The sequence below is a fragment of the Urocampus carinirostris genome, chromosome 9 (genome assembly GCF_059441175.1).
Source record: "Urocampus carinirostris isolate Australia breed hairy pipefish chromosome 9, RoL_Ucar_1.0, whole genome shotgun sequence".
NCBI classification, from domain to species: Eukaryota; Metazoa; Chordata; class Actinopteri; order Syngnathiformes; family Syngnathidae; genus Urocampus; species Urocampus carinirostris.
The window spans coordinates 2,274,583-2,296,198 of record NC_142357.1 but is presented as its reverse complement, the minus strand read 5'-3'; the positions used below and the strand labels follow the sequence as shown (position 1 = coordinate 2,296,198).

General features: G+C 40.4%; 1 protein-coding gene across 4 annotated transcripts in view; it reads right to left on the bottom strand.

The window, feature by feature from the left end:
- Positions 1–21,616, bottom strand: part of enpp6 (ectonucleotide pyrophosphatase/phosphodiesterase 6) — a 68,563-nt gene that overhangs the window by 22,798 nt on the left and 24,149 nt on the right. For all 4 annotated transcript variants that reach the window (XM_088344175.1, XM_088344176.1, XM_088344178.1 and 1 more), the window contains 4 exons: positions 11,401–11,580; positions 7,268–7,379; positions 5,214–5,355; positions 4,954–5,133 (listed from right to left, as the gene is read on the bottom strand). In XM_088344175.1, the coding sequence (XP_088200301.1) occupies positions 4,954–5,133; positions 5,214–5,355; positions 7,268–7,379; positions 11,401–11,580 (614 nt within the window). The remainder of the gene's footprint in view (positions 1–4,953; positions 5,134–5,213; positions 5,356–7,267; positions 7,380–11,400; positions 11,581–21,616) is intronic.

Below are 21,616 nucleotides of genomic sequence, written 5' to 3'. Positions count from 1 at the left end.
ATGGTGAGAAACTTGGGTGGACACCCTTATCTCTTCAGGACTTGCCACAGTAGGTCCCTGTTCACTGTGTCAAATGCCTTTGAGAGATCGACAAAGGCGATGAACAAGTCCTTGTGCTGCTCCTGGCATTTCTCTTGGAGCTGACGTGTCACAAAGATCATGTCGACTGTTCCCCTGTCCTTTCGAAAACCACACTGTGACTCTGGGATGACGCGTTCCGATATTGTGGAGATGAGTCTGCGGAGCATGACCTTGGCAAGGACCTTTCCAGCAGTGGCCAACAAAGAGATACCCCTACTGTTGGAGCAGATGGATTTATTTCCTTTACTCTTGAAGATGGTCACAATGTTGGCATCTTTCCACAGTTGCGGGACACACTCTCGTCTCCACACCTCGGAAAAGTAGTGAAACAGTGTCCGTGTACAGAGGTAGCCTCCGACCTTGAGAAGTTCAGCTGGGATGTTGTCAGGTCCAGGGGATTTATCGTTTTTCAGGGTTTTGACTGCATGCAGGATTTCATTGAAAGTTGGCGGGAGGTCGAGGTCTGGCAATGTAGGATGTTCAGGGAGCTCTGCAAGGACAGTTGGGTCCACCGGAGTGGGCTAGTTGAGCAGGGTGTTGAAATGCTCGGCCCACCGCTCCACTATCATAGCCTGATCCTTGATTAGAGATGTTCCATCAGCATATCTAACAGGTGCCAGGGAGCAGTTTCTGGGGCCATAGATGGTTTTTACTGCATCATAGAAACTGTGCATATCGCTTCTATCAGCGTGAAACTGGAATTCATTGGCTTTTGAGATCCACCACTCATCTTGCAGTTTCCTGAAAGATGTCTGGGCCTCGGAACGAAGGGCTTGCCATAGCTTTTTATGGAATTGAGATTTTTTATGGAATCTTTAGGCCTCCTTTTCTAGGCCTTTCCCCAAATGGGGTGAGCAGTGCAGCCACTAAATAGTGCTGCTCAGACGCACAGGGGTCTGCCGGACAGCTGCCACTCAATCCCAGCTGCTAACGAACGTTGCCCTGTGCCGCTGACGTGCAGAGGTCCAGCTAAGAGCTTTCAGCTCATTCAAACCTGCTCCCGTCACTGGATACTCCATCGCCGCCAGACTTTAGTGGTCAGAGACTCAGGTAAAAGAGGATACCTGCGCAATGATGGTTTTTAAAGTGGCGTATGGGGTGCGCTTTCCCCAACGCCACTATCTTGATTGTAAAGAAGATGGTTCCAGTGGCAAGGGAGACCCTAGACGACCGGCATCTTCCTACAACTGCAGGCGGCTGCCGGGATCCAGGTCAGTAGGAAACCGCCTCAAAGCGTGCCGCCACCAGCTTTTGGGATCACTCTTAGTCTGGACTCTACCCTTCGACCTGTTCGGCTTGGGTAACCCTTCCAGGAGTACGAGACTCCCGCCGACATAGCTCTAGGGGTCATGGAGACGCGCAAAGTGCCCCACCACGATAAGGGGGTGATCCGTCGGGACACACACACACACACACACATATATATATATATATATATCACGCACACATACATATACACACACACGTAATATATATATATATATGTATATATATATATATATATATATATACACACACACATACATATACACACACACACACACACAAGTAAAATCAACAGCATGGCTGCTTGTGCTTACTCCATGGCCAAGGAGCGTTTCGGTACAGAGGAGAAGAAAGGCAGCAATAGAGCACCTGCAAACAGTTCAACAGTAGGGAAAAAGAAATCAAGAAGGTTCAGAAGGGAAAACAAGGCTCTCAACTTGAAGTACAAACATGCCAGTCCCAGAGAGAAGGAGGGCATAAAAGACTGGACTTCGAGGACAATTGTGCAGACTAAGAAGGGTAGAAAGGTCTCGGAGACTGAGAAAGGAAAAGGAGGTCAAACGTGCTCAGTTCACTAAGAACCCGTACAAGTTCACCCAAACCTTGTTGGGGGAAGCAAGATCCGGGAGACTGACCAGCCATTAAGAAACGGTAGAAAGTTTCCTTAAAGAATGTCACAACGACACCTTTCGAAGCCAAGCCTTGGACATCCACCCAAGGATTGGAAGCAACAAAACCCCGAAAGAGAAGCTCAACACTAAGGAGCCATCATGGAGAGAGCTCCAGGACGTTGTGAAAAAAGCCCGGTCATCATCTGCCCCAGGACCCAGCGGTATACCTTACCAAGTGTACAAGAGTCCATTACTTCTACGGAGGCTGTGGAAACAACTGCGGAAAATTTGGATAAAGGGCATAATCCCAACATCCTGGTAGAGTGCGGATGGGTGCTTTGTGCCCAAGGAAAAGGACTCATCTGACATAAGCCAATTCCGATCCATTTCTCTACTAAGTGTTGAATGTAAGATATTTTTCTCAGTCCTGGCACAGAGGCTGACAACATACATGGTGAAGAACAAATATATCGACACATCAATCCAGAAAGGTGGCATCCCAGGGTCCTCTGGATGTCTGGAGCACACAAGCATCATCAGCCAGTTGATCCGCGAGGCCAAGGAAAGTAAAGGAGACTTAACAGTCGTCTGACTAGACTTGGCCAATGCATATGGGTCAATTCCCCATGATCTCATCAACACTGCGATGGAGCATTACCATATCCCACAGCACATAAGGGGAATGATCACCTCCTACTCCAAACCAACCAGTGGCAAGACTTGTTTGTTATGGGCATGAATCTATTCATCACTGCCGCGGTGAAGGAGAACAGAGGGCCGATGACGAGGATATATATATATATATATATATATATATATATATACACACATATACAGTGAGACCTCGGTTATCGCGGTTATTGGGGACCAAAACCACCCGCGATAAGTGAAAATCCGCGAAGTAGTGGCGCACCTAAAAAAATAAAAAATAAAAGAAAATATATTTTTTTCTTAGACCCGGTTAAAGGGGTCCAAAACCACCCACAATAAGTCAAAACCTTTGCAGTACATCGTTATTGGGAGTTGTGAACGTTGTTTTTTTTTTTGTCCATGAAGATGCGCCTATAAACAGCCATGACGTCATCAATCCGATTGCTGAATTCGATGGCTCTCACCATGTTATAGTCAATTTCTTTGGCCCTTTTTTGGAGGTCTTTGGCAACATTGAAGAGGTCCTGTAGATTATGCAAAGCAAGGCCACCTTCTTCAGCTTCGTCATCTTCGTTTTGCGGATGTTCTGCTCTTCCTTCTTGATGTAGCGTACCGTGGATTCGTTAAGGCCATATTGTCGGGCTATATTAGCATAGCTATTTCCCGCTTTCAATTTGTCCAGCAAACTCACTTTTTCGGTAATTGATAGCGTCTTTTGCTTCTTCTTAGGTTCACAAGCGTCACCAAGGGATGAAGGGCGTTTGGGAGCCATCACGAGGACTTCACAGAACTTTAAAAAACACCACGAGACTGTATTGTGCTGTACGTATAGTAAACGTACGAGATATGCGTGTCATACTGTAGTGAATGGGCCAATGGGGAGTTGAGTATTCAGCGAGTGCTGGCCAATGAGCTTGCGTTTATGGCCGTGACGCTTGCGTATACGTGCATTTCTTCCTGTTTTAAAATTTTGTAAAATGATGCAATTACTAATTCTAATTGAATATTTTGTTTTCAAATTTTGTAAAATAATGTAATTTCTAATTTTAATGTAATATTTTTCATTATTATTAATTAATAAAAAATTGATATATAATATATATATATATATATATATATACAGGGATCAGAATGGAGATTTTCATTTTCAGCTGAAATAGCCAGCGTCCAGCCCCAGCCCCCCACCCCCCCTAAAAAAAAAAAACCTGGGTTTTAGGCAATTTACTTGTCCAAAACCATGCTTATATTTATCATTTAAGTAACATTTTTAGAAGATTAAAATAATTTGCCCACATAACTGATTTTTTTGTAAATACTGCAAGATAAGTTCAAATGCAGTTCAGTCCCTGCAGCTTGTGCGACAATGCGGCCAATTTTTCTAACGGCCGCCAGGGTGCGCCAGAGCAATAAAGGAAAGAGTGAGACAGTCGGATTTTGAATTTGTTTGCTACGCAAGAGAAAAAGTGAAAAAGTCGGAATGCCTTTGGGGTTCAGAAACAGCGGAAATCCGCGGATCAGCGGAAAATTCTGATCCCTGTATATATATATATATATATATATATATATATTATATATATTTTTACCATTACAGACCGCGAAGCTCTGAATCCGCGAACGCCGAACCGCGAAGTAGCAAGGTCCCACTGTATGTACACACACATACATAATAATTATATATATATATATATATATATATATATATATATAGGGCAGCACGGCGGCACAGTGGTTAGTGCGTGTGCAGCACAGTTCTAAGGTCTTGGGAACCTCCTGTGTGGGTTCAAATCCAGCTACCGGACTTACTGTGCGAAGTTTGTATGTTCTCCCCGTGCTTGCATGGGTTTCCTCTGGGCACTCCGGTTTCCTCCCACATTCCAAAGACATGCATTTCAGGTGGATTGGCCGGGCCAAATTGTCCCTAGGTGTGAATGAGCAAGCGAGTTGTCTGTCCCTGTGATTGGCTGGCAACCAGTTCAGGGTGTCCCCTGCCCACTGCCCGATGATTGCTGGGATGGGCTCCAGCACCCCCGCGACCCTACTGAGGAAAAGCGGTGCAGCTCATGGAGATGAGATGAGATATATTTATATATATATATATATATTATATAAAATAGTAAATATAGTTCTAGTGATAAAACATGTTACTTTTTAGCCAACTTTGTCCTCATTGTCCCTTTGTGTGTCTGCAACAAAACTACTACAAAAACACCACAAAGCTAATATCAAATTTTGTGCTTGAAAACAGGGTGTAATGTGTGTTAATTACAGGAGTAAATGGAGCTGAGAGCACGATCCCGGAATGAATTAAGCTCATGAGAAGATTGGATACCAATTTGAGGCTGACCTGTTGTAAACGTTCCGGTTTAAGCCACAAACTGACAACTGGGCCTCTGTCCATCATCTTGACAACGTCTGCCATGTTAATATACTTGTCCAGCTCTATCACCTTTTCCATCCATTCTATTTTGGTCATGCCGTGGTCTGAAAACAGCACAATGTTGACCTTGTTTAACATGTCCTTTTCCTGCAAAATCCATCAGAAAAAAATCGTTAGAATAAAAAGGTGAAGCGCTATTGCAAACAATGAACTAGAAATTTACTAACTTGAATTTTTTTGTTTAGCGCCTGCATTGCCGTGTCCAGTTGTTGCACTGCTGTTTTGACTTGAGAGGAGTCCGGACCAAAGTGGTGTCCCTCAATGTCTATTTTCTCATAATAAATTGCTGCCATAGTTGCATCACCTGTTCTACACATTCACACAAAAACAGACCGTATGAAATGAAATGATCTGCATTTATATAGCGCTTTTCAAGTCAAGACTTCCCAAAGCGCTTTACAATGTGCTTCACATTTCCCAATAGCGGCCATGCAGCCATGTAAGGCGCTAGCCTGCATATTGGGGGTATTAGGGGTTCAGTGTCTTACCCCAGGACACTTCGACATGTAACACGGAGGAGCTGGGATTCGAACTGCGATCTCTTGTTTCCAAGACCAGCGCTCTACCTCCTGAGCCACTGCCGCCCCCAAGCATTTACACAAAAGTTCAAAATATAGTACAGTGGAACCTCTACTCACAAATGTCAGGTTACAAAGTACTGGAATGGTAAAATATTGCCTCTGGTTACAAAGGGGTATCAGGATACTAAGTTAAAAATACAGAACAGTATACGCTGCTATTATCCGCTCCCAGAGTTCTACCTAGCAATACAGTGGGACCTCGGCTATCCCTGTTAATGGGGACCAAAACCACCCGCGATAAGTTATAATACGCAAAGTAGCGGCGCACCTTCAAAAATGCTTAAAAAAAAAAAATTCCCAATTTTTTATTTTATTTTTATTATTTTTTAGGCCCGCGAAGCTCTGAACCCACGAACGTCGAAGCGTGAACTAGCGAGGTCCCACTGTATAGTGCATATGTGTGAATCCTGTCATGCTCTTCGTGTCCCCTTCCCTGTCTGTAAACAGTCATTGTATGGTACCACTAAGAAAGCTATTATTCACAATGGACGAGAGACACGCCGAAAAGTGGACAAGGAGAAATTAAACGGAAGAGACTTATTCTGGCAATCGAAACAAAGCAAGAGACCAAATGAAAGACATTTTGGCAAGATTCTATGAAGTCTAGAAATTTGTTAAAAGGAATCACCCAGAAAGGTTTGACTCATTATGTGCGTCTCGGGCATTTCCGAGATATATTGACGTAATTGGATCACTTTTTCAAGAAAGCGCGAGGCAAAAAGGTAAATTAATATTTTTATTTTTTCCTTGTTTTTTCCTTATTCATTATTTTTTTTTTAACATTTTATGTGCCTTTCTTTTTGTGTTCATTGTGCGGTAAACTTATTTTAACATGTACTTGTTACATGTTCTGAGACACTTTTATTATTTATTCAAACAAATATCGTACTTTTATGGGGCTTGAACGCATTTTCATTCAAACGCTGCTCTGCTTACAATTTTTTTCAGGTTACAAAAGCTACTCCCAAAATGAATTACATTCTTAAGTAGAGGTACTACTGTAAATTCCTCCAAACTTTTGTTAATCTGCTGCCAGTAATGAGATTTATTTTGTTTTATAACAGGGGTTGGGGACCTTTTTGACCCAAAAAGCCTTACTAGTAAAATATTTGGCTCTTTGTGTAAGAGAGAGCCATACCATATCTTTTAAGGGGCCTTTAACTCAATTGAGTTGGGAGCAATTGAAGCTAGGATCCGGGAGAGGTTGGGCCAAAAGGGGTCTTCTACAAAAACAGCGCTGATAAAAACATTCCGTTGTTCTTAAAGGGAGAGTGTTTAACATTTGTCAACTAGATGTTGCTGTAATGCGTAGTTCAAACCAAAAATGAGTCTAAGGAAGACTACAAATTATGGAGGGTGAAAGTGAACAAAAAGCACCCTTTTGTTGGTGTGATACCTTGACTGTAAACTGCAGTGGAAAGTATGCTCTTCATATTTTCCTTTATGTTTAATCATACTGTTAGCGCTACGTCAGCATTGTGCGCACTAGACTTGACTTTGCATTCTTCATATTTGGAACGCTTTAGATGAAATTTGCATATGTGCAGTTTTATCTTGCAGCCATATGTCCTTATGAAAACAGCCATATACGGCTTGCTAGCCATAGGTTCCCAAACCCAGTTTTTTAGCCATGTTTTTACTTGAGCATGTTGAGAGAAAGTTCAATGGAATCTGTTAAGTTGGATATAGATGGATTGTAGATGTACTCTTCACAGACATCCGGACGAATTCCAAAAATCTCCACCTCGCAGCCTATGGAAAGAACCAAAATGAAATATTATTGATATTTACTTACAGTAGACCTAGGCACTCCGGTCCTGGACGGCCGCATGTCTTGCATGACTTTATTTTCGTTTTTTTCTGCTTCAATTCAGGTGATTCCGATCACTGCGATCGTTAACAAGCTCCTGCCAGTTTGCTAACGAGCTGATAATTTGTATAATAATAATAATAATAATTTCCTTGTATTGTCATTCTGTGTAACAATGTACACAGAACGAAATGTCGATTGCACCTGTATCACCTGAGTGCAGGGTTCTCACACCTTTTTCATGGCCAGATTCAAGCACTTTCAAGGTCAATATTTCAAAGGAAGAAATCCTGCGCCAGTCCAAAGAACGTTTTTTTTTGTGCCTTTCATTACTAAAATGATGTTGCTTTCTTGCTACTAGCATATATTTTGTATTATTTTGAGCTATCTATGATCTTTTTGTGTCAATGGGCTGCTATGAGCTGACACGAATTCTGCTTCAACAAAGCACGTGGAGCTTGGCTATGTCACACTTGTTTACAAACATGAGGCTCCATGCGTGTTGGGTAATAATTGGGTTCAACACGGAAGACAAAAAGAGCCAAATTTTACTTACTTAATTCAACTTTTAACTTATTTTAATCATATTGACTGCTCCTTAGCAGAGTGCTTTCAATCTTTCAATATTAGAGACTGCTGATCTTTTGCTTTTTGTTTTACTTATTTTAATTTATGTTGGTTGTGTGTGGCAGCACGGCTGATGAGTGGTTAGCCCGCCCGCGGCACAGTTCTGAGGTCATGAGATCGAACCTTCCTGTTTGGAGTTTGCATGTTCTCCCTGTGCTTGCATGGGTTTCCTCCGGGCACTCTTGTTTCCTCGCACATTCCAAAAACATACTGTACCATGTCAGGTTATTTGGCCGGTCCAAATTGTCCCTAGGTGTAATTGAGAGAGTGAATTGTCTGTCCCTGTGTGCCCTGCGACTGGCTGGCCACCAGTTCAGGGTGTCCCCTGCCCACTGCCCGAAGATGGCGGGATGGGCTCCGGCACCCCCGCGACCCTACTGAGGATAAGCGGTGCGACAATTTCAAGCATTTTAAGTACCCCACCTAAAAATTATGCATTTCCCTGACCTTGAAAACCAGGATTTCTAAAACCTGTACGAACCCTGTTAAGTTTACAGTGTAAACAAAAAATGGTTTTGCATAGCCAAAAACGTATAATTCAAACTTTACAGTGTTTGAGCAAACAATTCTTATACAGTTTCAATTAAATTTTTGGGGCCCTTAGTTACAGGATTTTCCCACTACAAGACATCACTGACAAATGATTTTGCCCTCATAAAAACGTATACAACTCAAACTTTGCAGTGTTCGTGAGTATGTAAAGTTATGTCATAAAAATTCTGGTTTGCGTCACAGTAAATGTCCATATGCTAATGGTTGAACTACAACCCACAATGCCTTTCTTCATCCAGTTAAGAATCTTGTGTGCTTCGTAAGGATTTCCAAAATCAGAGGTACTGTATTTTTGTACTGTAATTATTTACTATGTGAATGAAATGATCTGCATTTATATAGCGCTTTTCAAGTCAATGACTTCCCAAAGCGCTTTACATTGTGCTTCACATTTCCCAATAGCGGCCGTGATCTGTGCAGCCATGTAAGGCGCTTACCTGCTTATTGGGGGTAATTGGGGGTTCAATGTCTTACCCAAGGACACTTCGACATGTAACACGGACAAGCCGGGATTCGAACTAAATATTACACACTATCCCTTTAATCGTTAAATGGTTTCCTTTTTACCTCTTGTCACAGTCAAAAATGGATCGCTATCATTATTCTACCTTAAGAAAACAAAAAAAAGGTCATTGTGTAATATTTAGTGCCTCCTCGTACAAAAAAAACTTTTATTCAATAAAATACAACAATATTGATTTGAATAATAGGCAAAAATACATATGAAATATCATACCAATATTAATTTTTATTAAAAAAAAAAATCATGGGTGGAGAGTATTTATTTTATATAGTGGACTTAGGTCACCTCTATGTTTGTCTGTTGCTTGCTGTGCGCAGGTTTTCATTCACATTAGACAACACAGTAGAACCTCGCTAGTTCGCGGTTCCACTTTTGCGGGTTCAGAGTTTCGCGGGTCTAATAAAATATACCTTACCTTTTCAATAAAAGCATTTATTGACTTGAGCAAGCACGAGCTTATGTCAACTGAGGACACCGTGTGGACACTCTTACTGTGAAGGGGAGGGGGGAGGCCCTGACACAATGCTTAGTCATGGTGAGTTATCGCTTCGCTCACCCCCCTCCTTCAACTCCTCCCACCTCACCCCCTTCTTATGTGGCGCTGTTTATCATAGAGGAACTCGGCGACGCGACGCAAGTATATTCTCTTCTAACACATTTGATCTCAAGTTTGACTTTATTATACCAAAAGCGAGCGTTTGTTTGTACTACCTAAACACGGCTAATTGTGTGTGGTTTCGTGTATTTGTTGTAAAAGCCGTTCGATGCCGCTAGCTCAAGTATGTTGTTATTGTCAGAAGGTAGCTCTTTCACTTTCATTAAAATGAACACAGACCATTTTTTTAACTGTTGTTTCCCAAAATGCTTCACAAACACTCATCAAATATCACATTTTCACAGTTTTTATTTTCAAGCTGCGATGGCTGCATGTGGTTGAGAGCGGTTAATACAATCATACTGAATGATTCGTAGTGGTTTCGCGGCAGTCCTATTCTGTGTAAATTGATTATGTAAGACATGGCTACACTTGTGGGTCATGTTTTGGTACATTCAGTTCCAGTGTGAAGAGTTCTGGATGACTCACCCAATAACTCCTTGCCATCATGCCAGCGATCACTTCGGTTTAATGGCGGGGCGGTATACTGTATACCTGTATACATTTTTTAAGCATTTTTGAAGGGGCGCCGCTACTTCGCGGATTTTCAGTTTTCGCGGGTGGTCTCGGTCCCTATTAACCGCGATAACCGAGGGATTACTGTAGTGACATCTAGTGGTCAAATATTACACACTGGGCTTTAATGAGGATAGAACAAACAACCCACTTGGGCTAACACAGGGGTCTGCAACGGTTTTCAAGCGTCGAGTTACTTTTTTTTTTACTAATTAGTGCAAAGGGGAACCCAGTTTGATATGCATTTCTAAAATAGCAACCTAGCTACATGGCTCTCTAAATAGATAAAAAGGTAGCTGTATAGAAAGGTAAACAGGTAAAAAACTACAAAGGAGATAGGTAGTTAGCTAAAAGAGTAAAATGCCAACTAAATAGCCAGAGAGGAAGTTAAAAAAAAAGCTAGCTGGATAGTTAGAAAAGAGGCCAAAATTTAGCTTGATAACTAGCAAAAAAGATCAAATGTTAGCTAGATAGTAAGCAAAAGATGTAAAATTTAGCTAGCTATAAAGCTTACCAAATATCTAAAAAAGCAGGAATATCTAGCTACAAAGCTAAAAAGGTAGCCAGACAGCTAATTAAAAATCTGCACATTTTGGCTTATTTGCGTTATAAACCCATTATTGGAATTTAGTTTGTTGTATTTCCTGTTAAAAATGAAATAAAAAGACAAATAAAAATGCTTTAGATTATTACACTATTCTTTTAATAAATTGCTCAAAAATTATTACAGTATTTGAATAATTGTTTTTTGTCTGTGAAGCTCCATGAACTAGAATTTCTTTGTATGAATTTCAAAAATAACATGTTATTAATGTGGTTACTATATTATTAACAGGTTAATTATCAAATATAGGTTTAAATGGACTCAGTCAACCCTTAAAATAAATCATTTTATTAGAAAATCAAAATGACCCAGCACTAGTAAGATATTTTCAAAACAGGCCCGCGGTCTAACATAAGTACAGTGCATAGTGTTGATGTTAATATTATTCGTCTCATGCTTTTCTAATCCTACAGTGTACAATTACTCCTATTGGAATTTAAATTGTGTTTGACAATGAATATGCAAAATGAATCTATTCATAAGTACCTGGCCAGTAATACATCAAAACCTTTTTTCCAAGCTTTTGGAGAGTGACCCATAACGGTTCCGATCCATTCCACCATAGAGGCAATCTACTCTCAGGGTTAGTCCCAATTAGAAACTCTTTTCCAGACCATTCGTCATACATGTAGTTTCCGGTCATCTGATGGACATCGCAGTGACGCCCTTTGAAAAACACAAAGATAAAAAACACTTAGTATTTATGGAAGCGTATGTTTCTCTAGGGCTGCAACAACTAGTGGATTAAATTGATTAAAGTAGATTAACAAAAGCATGGGCAACAAATCAGATCATCCGGTATTTGGAAATCATTGCAAATAAGAGTGCACACAATTCCGTTGTGACGCTTAGAGTTGCAGTACCACTTTGGTCTGGCAGAGGGCATCAAGACCTATTTTATAAAAAAAAAGTTATCTTACATTTTTAAAATGTTTTCTTAATTGAACATTGCATCATTTCAAACAAAATCGACATGAAAGTTACAACTTTGTAGTGTTTGACTGTTTCATCATGAAAGAATGTGAACATTTTTCAAGAGATCAGAAAGTGCTGCAGAGGTACAGAGAAAAAAATCTGAATATAAGTAAATACTAAAATAAAGTAAAATACCTTACACAAGAGGCAGATTCTTATACATATTAAATACCATATTCATATCATGTTTACCATATTCAAAGACTTAACCCCCCCAAAAATACAAATTAGTTGACAGCATTAGGAAAAGTGGGTTTGCATTGTTTTTAAATGCGACACATAAAATTAAATGTATTGCTTTTATTTTTTTGTTTTGTATGATAAGTCCAAATATGATATGATCTTTGGACAAGGTTGTAACATATTTGCAGGTGTACAGCATATATTTAGTTGTGATTGCTTCAGCAAGGCACGACTACATTGCCAAGTGCTGTAAGCACAGGGCAATGTAGTTGTGCCTTGCGAAGCAGGCACAACTATTATAATCCCCCGAGATCTTTTTATTATTATTATTAGTTTTGATTGCTTCAGCAAGGCACAACTACATTGCCAAGTGCTGTAAGCACAGGGCAATGTACCGTATTTTCCGCACTATATGGCGCACCATGTTATAAGGCGCACCTTCAATGAATGATATATTTTAAAACTTATACCATACATAAGACGCACCCCATTATAAGGCGCTATAAGTGCATGCTGGTTTAAGATCAGGTAATTGTGCAATTTTGTAATTGTAATCCTGTGCAGTCCTTCGAGACATTTTTGGGATTAAGGGCTATTTACGGTAAATAAATGTGACGACTTGACTACAGTAGAGAATGTAGTTACTTTATGCAACCTCTAGATGTTGCCACGCTCAAGGGAATGTCAACAAAATATTCAAAAAGGTCAAACTTTATTAACAAACAAGCTTTCCACAACTCCATTCACTCCCAAAATAAATAAACAGCCGTTTTATTATTTTCTCTGAGGTAAAGCATTTTCGTGACACATCTTTGAACAACATCGACATATCATTTTATTTTTTGTCCATTTAGTCAACACGCAAAGAAAAAACGTCTGATACTGTTATTTTAAATGAAACGTTAGTGCAATCGCAATAAAGTGACACTCGTAATGTGCAAAAACAACGAGTGCAAAACGATAACAATAAAGCAATAACATAATAACTGTAAAATGTAAAACGTAAACACACAAAAGAAAAACAAAGATCACTCTATAAGCTCCTCATCGACGAATCCCTCGAATTCTTCTTCTGCTGTGTTCGAATTGACCATATCTCAGTGAATGGGCCATCCAACACGTCCGGTGTTTTTGTGCCAGCCCTGTTGCCTTCATACGTATAGTTATCGTACTGACACTTCTGCTTGCCGCTCTTTGTTGAACAACCCACTGTTCAAGTGTCTCCTCTAACTCTGGCCATCTTGCTTTATTGCCACGGAAACTTTGTTGAGTTTTCCTTACTTGGCGGAGCTTATCTTCATCCTTTCTCCACTTCCGTACCATCGATTCATTTAAGTTTAACTCTCTCGCTGCCGCTCTATTGCCGTGTTGTGCTGCGTGACTGATCGCTTTGAGTTTAAACTCGGCGTTGTACGCGTGTCTCTTAACAGGAGCCATTTTCTTATACAAATGCACGTATGAAAGAGAATCTCGCTCTCGCTCTCTCTCAAACGTGACATTCTGAATAATTCTGCGTTTGTTTAAGGTAAATTGTGCTTTACATCTTCACCAGTCATAACCCTGGATTCAGACAAATACTGTATTTGTTGAATATGAATTAAGCAGTTTAATGGGGTAACCATTTTGCCACTTAGTAAACAAATACAACACGAGCCCCGGCAACTACCAATCGTTTAATATTTCCCAGTATGCACAGCGCGAAAAATGGAGTCGGCGGCTGTTTCTCGTAGTTGCGAGACCTTGCGAATTTAATATTGAGCCATATATAAGGCGCACTGTGTTATAAGGCGCATGGTCAGCTTTTGAAAAAAACAAGACTTTTAGGTGCGCCTTATAGTGCGGAAAATACGGTAGTTATAATCCCCCGAGATCTTTTTATCATTATATCTATCTTCTTCCGCCAAAATTTAACGGGGATCTCCTCCCAGAGCTTTTGGAGTAACCCAACGATTCAAGCACCAAAAATTCCGGTCCGAATGGGACTCTTGTGGCTTGTCTTTTGACAGCGATACTAGTCACCGGGGCCCCGCAAAGAAAAAAAGTCCCCATCCGCTCTAATGTATTTTGAGAGTCTCCCATCCGGAATACATGGGCCCATTCAATATAATGGGGAGCCATGGTAAACAAGGCTTTTCCCAAGGGTAGTCATAGGGTGGCTTGAGGGGGCCCAACCCCACATTACTTTTAACATGGGTAAATGGTGAATTCCAAAGAGTGGATGCTAGCGATAGGATGCTAACAGCTATGTGCGCCAATATTAAAGTGTTGGGCTGGCACAGCCAGCCCAAATATTGGCGCAAGCTAGCTGTAAACACTGTTGGTGATTAGTTGGGCTGGCGTATTCAGTCCAAGTATTAGCGCAAGCTAGCTGTAAACACTGTCGGCAATGCTAACTCCTTCATAGTAAAAATTTTTTGTAATGGCTATATTTTAACGACTTAATATTTACAAATTATGCTGATGCGTCATGTTAATGAGTTATGCTACCAGGTACATTCTAAAAAGTGATGCTAACGGCTAAATGCTAACTTCTTCATGCTAAAAAAATTTGGTAAAGGCAATATTTTAACGACTTCATATTTACAAATTATGCCAATGGTCTCATGTTGATGAGTTGTGTTAATGGCTAACTGCTAAAGAGTGATGCTAACGGCTAAATGCTAACTTCTTCATGCTAAAAAATTTTGGTAATGGCAATATTGTAACGACTTCATATTTACAAATTATGCTAATGGACTCATGTTGAGGAGTTATGCTAACGGATACATGCTAAAAGTGATGCTAACGGCTAAATGCTAACTTCTTCATGCTGAAAAATTATTCTAATGCTAACATGCTAACGACTCAGAAAATTGAATGGGCTTAATGCATTCCTGATGGGCCAATTCAAACAGAATGGCTCATTCCTTTCGAACATGTACATTTTAATTTTTTTAATGTGTAATAACAGTGTTATTACTATATCATTACCATGAATGTGATTTTTTAGACCTCCACCAGGCATATCCTTGTTGCTAACGGTTATGGGTCCATCTCAAATGAACTTGCCAGTACCGGGGGGGGAGTCCCCACACAGAACCAAGTAAAAAAAATTACAAATACATCTCTCTGAGTTAAAAACTTTATGCTAACTCCTAATGCTAACAACTCAGCGCTACCGGTTCTTTACCAACATCTGCCAGATCAATCACAACTCTTACAATTGCCGCGGGAATTGTCTAGTGTTTACTTAAAATCCCGCTGAATAAAACTTCAATTCGCTTCCCCTTCAAGGTTTTTTACAGTACAATGACGAATTATACATCAAAAATTCCAGCTCGACCGGGAGTATCTGGCTATGTTCTGGGTTACTGATATCCGTCACCACGACGACATAACTGACAATTTAAAAACCCAGAATTTCCCATTCATTTTGAATGGGACCATCTCAAATGAACTTTCCAGTACCATGGGGGGTTTGGGGTGGCAGAGTCCCCCCACAGAACCAAGTAAAAATTTACAAATACAGCTTTTCCAGTTAATAACTTTATGTTTTCCAGATCAATCACAACTCTTACAATTGCCGCGGGAATTGTCTAGTTATATCTATCTTCTTCCGCCGAAATTTAACGGGTATCTCCTCCCAGATCTTTTGGAGTAATCCAGCGATTCATGTACCAAAAATTCCGGCCCGACCGGGACTCTTGTGGGTTGCCTTTTGACAGCGATACGATTCACCGGGGCCTCAGGGACTGTCCAGGGTGGCTTGAGGGGGCCCAACCCCACATTATTTTTAACATGGGTAAATGGTGAATTCCAAAGAGTGGATGCTAGCGATAGGATGCTAACAGCTATGTGTGCCAATATCAAAGTGTTGGGCTGGCTTAGCCAGCCCAAATATTAGCGCAAGCTAGCTGTAAACACTTTTGGTGATTAGTTGGGCTGGCATAGCCAACCCAAGTATTAGCGCAAGCTAGCTGTAAACACTGTCGGCAATGCTAACTTCTTCATGCCAGTACCGGGGGGGTGTGGGTGGGCGGAGTCCCCCCACAGAACCAAGTAAAAAAATACACTCTGGGTTAAAAATTTTAAGCTAACTCATAATGCTAACAACCGGGGTTATATACACATGACGGGATCATCTTCCAGATCAATCACAACTCTTACAATTGCCGCGGGAATTGTCTACTTGTATGTATTTTTGTGTATGAAATGAAATGAGCAATTATATAGTGCTTTTCAAGTCAAGGCTTCCCAAAGCGCTTTACAATGTGCTTCACATTTCCCAATAGTGGCCGTGCAGCAATGTACTGCGCTAACCTGCTTATTGGGGGTATTAGGGGTTCAGTGTCTTACCCAAGGACACTTCGACATGTAACACAGAGGAGCCGTCTCTTGATCCAGAGACCAGCGCTCTACCTCCTGAGCCGCCCCTATTATATTACAAAATATTCTGTTGTTTTGTGCACTATTTTCTTATCCGTCCAAAACTTCAATATTTAAATAAAGAGGAGGAAATTGAAAATATCTTTAAGAAATCTGATTCATCGATTGTTCGAAAAATGAATCGACCGATTCATCAGCTATGAAAATAATCGTTAGTTGCAGCCATAATTTTGTAAGTCATTAATCCAGTTGCTTGATGAGCTGAAACGCACCAGTGGGTCGTCGGGGCCTGCAAGGCCTTCTTTGCTGCCCTAAAAAAAATCTAAATCATAAATGTGATTACTTTTGTCCATGATCACTTAAATAACTTCAAATTGACTGTCAGCTTACTTTCGTTGCGTTCCCCCTGGTTGTGGTGCTTACCGATGTGTGCTTTCATATTTAGGCATTTAACCGATCAAATTTCAGACATTACTAGTTGCCAGAAATTTGCCTGGAGGCCTTCAGAATGAGATTTTCAGGCCATGAAGCATAACATCAGTGTTCGAGAGAACTGTTGGTTTAGCCAATCAGATTTCCAGTTGACGACATCGAGGCCTTCTTGCAGGTGTAAGGAAACGTCAGCTTGTGGCGGTAGCGCAAAGTCTAAAATATATTATTCTACTAAATTACAATAGCACCATTTTTTAAACTCTACAGTGAAGTTTTAACTTATTTAAACTTCAAACTGTTTCAGACAGAGAGCTTTAATGTCATTCAATTCAGAATTCCTGAAATGTAAAAAATGTTAATAAAAGTATTGACTTTACAGTGCAACAACAAATAAACTATGAATTACAAGAATACACTTTATACATTTCTTATGTAAAACACATTATCTCTTAATAGCACATGAAACATATATTAAAATATTGACATATGTACAGGCAGCACAGCGGCGCAGTGGTTAGCGCGTGTGCGGCACAGTTCTGAGGTCGTGGGAACCTCCTGCGTGGGTTCAAATCCAGCTTCCGGCCTTACTGTGCGGAGTTTGTATGTTTTCCCCGTGCTTGCGTGGGTTTCCTCTGGGCACTCCGGTTTCCTCCCATATTCCAAAGACATGCATTTCAGGTGAATTGGCCGGTCCAAATTGTCCCTAGGTGTGACTGAGCGAGTGAGTTGTCTGTCCCAGTGTGCCCTGCGATTGGCTGGCAACCAGTTCAGGGTGTTCCCTGCTCACTGCCCGGAGACGGCTGGGATGGGCTCCAGCCCTTCCGTGACCCTAATAAGGATATGCGGTACGGCTAATGAGATGAGATGAGACATATGTACAAAAAAAAGATACGTAGTAAAGTGATTTGTGTGTTAGAAATAAATCCACTCGTGAGTGAAATGCCGGCTTCTGAGAACTTTCTATGCAGAAAAGAGCGCGCAAATTGTTTGGATGAATGGTGATTGGGAAAGGTCACAAATTGGAGTCAGATGATTAATTGAAGTTTGTGTTGATTTAACGAGAAATTCCGACAATTTATGGTGAGAGGTAAAAGAAGTCCTGGACTTCAAAACCACAAGAGAGATTCAGATTCAGATTCAGATCTACTTTATTGTCATTCTAGTACACGTGTATACAGAACGAAATGTCGATACATCTGACCCTCACAGTTTCCTTGAATGTACAGATATAAGTAAAAGTTGTATTGTATTATGGCTACGTATAGTATTTTACCATAGTGCCGATAGTGCAAGAGGAGTAGCTATCCAGATGTGCAAAATGGGCAGTCAGGTTAACAAGTCAGGTAAACAGTAACATTAACACTGTAACAATAACGCTGTAAGTACAATAGTGCAGAGAGCAAATGTGCAAGGAGTGGCAAGCTATAAAGAACTGCCAGTAGTGCAAAAAGTCAGATTAGCAGCCGTTTAGATTTAGGTTAACTATATGTTAGATTGACCATTTAACAGTCTAATGGCCAGGGGGACTAGACTACTGCGGAACCTGGTGGTCCTGCACCGCACACTGCAGTACCTCTTCCCAGAGGCTAGCAGAGTGAACAGTCCATGATGGGGGCGAGAGGGGTCCCCGATAATGATCTTAGCATGGGATAGGCAGCGCTTCTGGCCAATGTCCTGAATGGAGGGAAGTGTAGTCCCGATTATTTTCTCTGCTGTCCTCGTTACCCTCCTCACACTACCCCAGTCGGTAGCGCTGCAGCCTCCACACCACACAGAGATACAGCTGGTCAGGATACACGTCCACACGAGGTGACGACCTGATCAAGGAGCCACGCGTCCGACCGTCTTTCCTCTTGGGCCCCACAGTGAAAACAAGGTAAGCAGAATCCTTTTCAAAATCCTGCACATTGGCGACACTAAATCAAAGAGGAAAGAGGAGCGGAACGGGGTAAGAGTAATAGTGTGGACGTTAGTAGGGTGTAAAATCTGGGATTTACCTACTAGAATGGTTTGGAACTATTCGTGGTTACGATACGGTTTGAAATCTGGGATTTACGTATCCGTGTGGAAGCTGTGTGAGTGTGAAAAAAAAAATTAAATAAAATTGTTCTGCGTAAAAAGTTGTTAGAACACGCACGGGTGGATTGGAGAATGACGGACGTATGGTCCGAGATTAATGGTCATTATGCTAAGTTTGAAACGCAGCTAATTCGCGGGATCAAGAGTAAGAAAATTAAGAAGGAAAAGGAAAGTAAAATTTTGGCAGATCTCCGAGAAATGAAGGAGGATCAGAGTCGAGGCGGATGGCGACAACGTATCAAACTTAAGAAAGAAGTGAAATAATTGAAAAAAAAATAGACAAGGCATTCACCAGTTGGAGGTCATAGCGACGGCCTTGGCAGTGATTACAAGGGAGGACAGTGATAAGAAAAAGGGAGTATTTGAAAAGACGGAATGTTTGGGAGGTATTTATCCAAGGTTGCCGGATTCTCGACAGTATGTCACTCATGGCTCCGGTAATTATGCTGGGTGGAAGAATGGTTTAGATGTAGAAGGGGAGGATTCACACATGACACCCGAGACCATACAGTTGATCGAACAATAATGAGAAGAAAAAAGAAATGAGGGGGGAGCAGCAAGGAAGTGTAGTGTCGCCCGGGCTGACGCTAGGTGGAAAAGAGGGCGCAGGAAGTAAGCGGACACTAAAATTAAGGAGAAGAGGAATGATATCAAATTGTTATTAAAATGTTAATAGTGGATAACAAAAATAATTTGCACGCAAAAGAGTAAGTGATCAGAATAGTTTCAAATAACCCAAAACTTTCAAGTGAGAATTATTAATGACATGGCTTTTTTATTCCAATCACTGAATGAGATGTGCTTTCTTTGTAAAAAAATAAATAAACACTCAAGAGTGATAATGAAATGCGAGGCAATGAGGCAATTTATTACTGATAAGTAGGTGTCATTCTACATTGAATCCATGAGAAAAGATAGTTGAATAGAATGAGGGGAAATTAAAATTAAAAAGTTTTTCACGTTAAGTTCAATTAGGCATTTTTTAATTTTATTTTTTAGATTTTTGATGCTTAGGCAGTGTGATAGTTTCAAATTTGAATTTGAGTGTGTTAAATGTTGATATGTATAGTTTGGGTAAATTAAGAAAAAGAATTTGTCTATGGAGAGAGCATTTTCAAAAGACAATGAGGAGCAGATTACTCGATCCTGAGAGGGATCATGGAAAATTTAAGAATAGCAGATTAATCAATCTAGAAGAAGACCATGGAAAATTTAAGAATATAATTGCTAAGATAATGTCTGCATGGTCATTTAACCTAAAGCAAACATCCCAGTCTGTAAACATGACGGATTTAACGGGATTCTGATCTGAACTAAAAAGAAGAAATGCTTTGAAAGTCAAATGGACTGTTGAAAAGAACTGAAAATGGACAATATACTGGTCGCTGTGAGGGGGACACAGCTGAGAAAAAAACAAAACAAAAAAAAAAGACAAAGACATTCACTCATCCATTGTCTGCGCCGCTTGTCAACAGCAGGGTCGTGGGGACACTGGAGCTGATTGCAGCCAGTTTCAAAAAAAAAAAAAAAAAAAAAAAACCGACACCGACCAAGGTCAGTGTTGCACTGATAAGGCACATGGACACATTCAAGCAGCGGATTACGAGTGTACGTCACAATGGACTGAGCCAGACGTCCAAGGCCATCAACGAGACGGGAAAACAAACAACACAAGTCTGCTTTAAGTCTCATTAGGGTCTTGTTAATTGACAAAGTGTTTACAAATCTGAGAAAGATTGATAAATTTGGATTGTAAATGATTTTATTTTTAACACAGGAATACTGCTAAAATTGTATTTTGAATATTCTCTCCAGGAAATGTCGATATTTCTCTCCAGATGTAGGAGCATCAGGGGGATTTTTAAGGAAAATAGGTAACAGGAAAATACCTTTGATTTTATATCAGTTGACAAAAGCACTAAGCATTTACATGGGTAAAAAATGTGCAATGAAAACCTAGCAACAAGAAATTCAGAATGCTGATATGCTAAACAGGAGATGTGAATAAATGTCTATTGAAATTTTTAATGAAAACATGCATGCAACAAGATTAGACACAATACTTTAGAGTAAACATTATATTAGGATTTAAAAGGGAATAAAAAAAAATAAACAAGCAAAAGAAGAAAATGTTTACAAAAGTGATGCTCAAAGATTGGCCTAAAATGATAAAGCATCGTTAAAAAAATAAATACAAATATAATAAAATAAATAAAAAAATTTAAAAAAGAGTGAATCATATGTTTTATTTGGCGAGGGGATTATTTAGAATGTGGATCAATTCAGTGACGGGAACCGTGCAAATCAGCCAAATTTGAGATTCAGAAACCAAAATAGATTAACAATTCTAAAGAGGGAATTGATTAGAAAATATTTATTTGATAAAATGTTGTGATAACCTTGTTGTATAAAACATTTTTTTTTGTTTGTTTGTTTTGGATTGCCCACTGTCAGGATAGAATTCAGGGGACGTGCAGCGGAGGGTCTCCGCGGTTGTGCAGTTGGCCACCAGGGTGGCGCTGTGGAGTTTTCGTCCGTCCTGCACGGCCCTCAATGCTCAACCCACGTTGCCATTTTTTATGTATTTTTCATGTATTTTAGAATTTCGACATTTCCATCATGACTCATTGTGATGTGTTTCGAATAGGTGGCATTAGCTCAGGAGGTA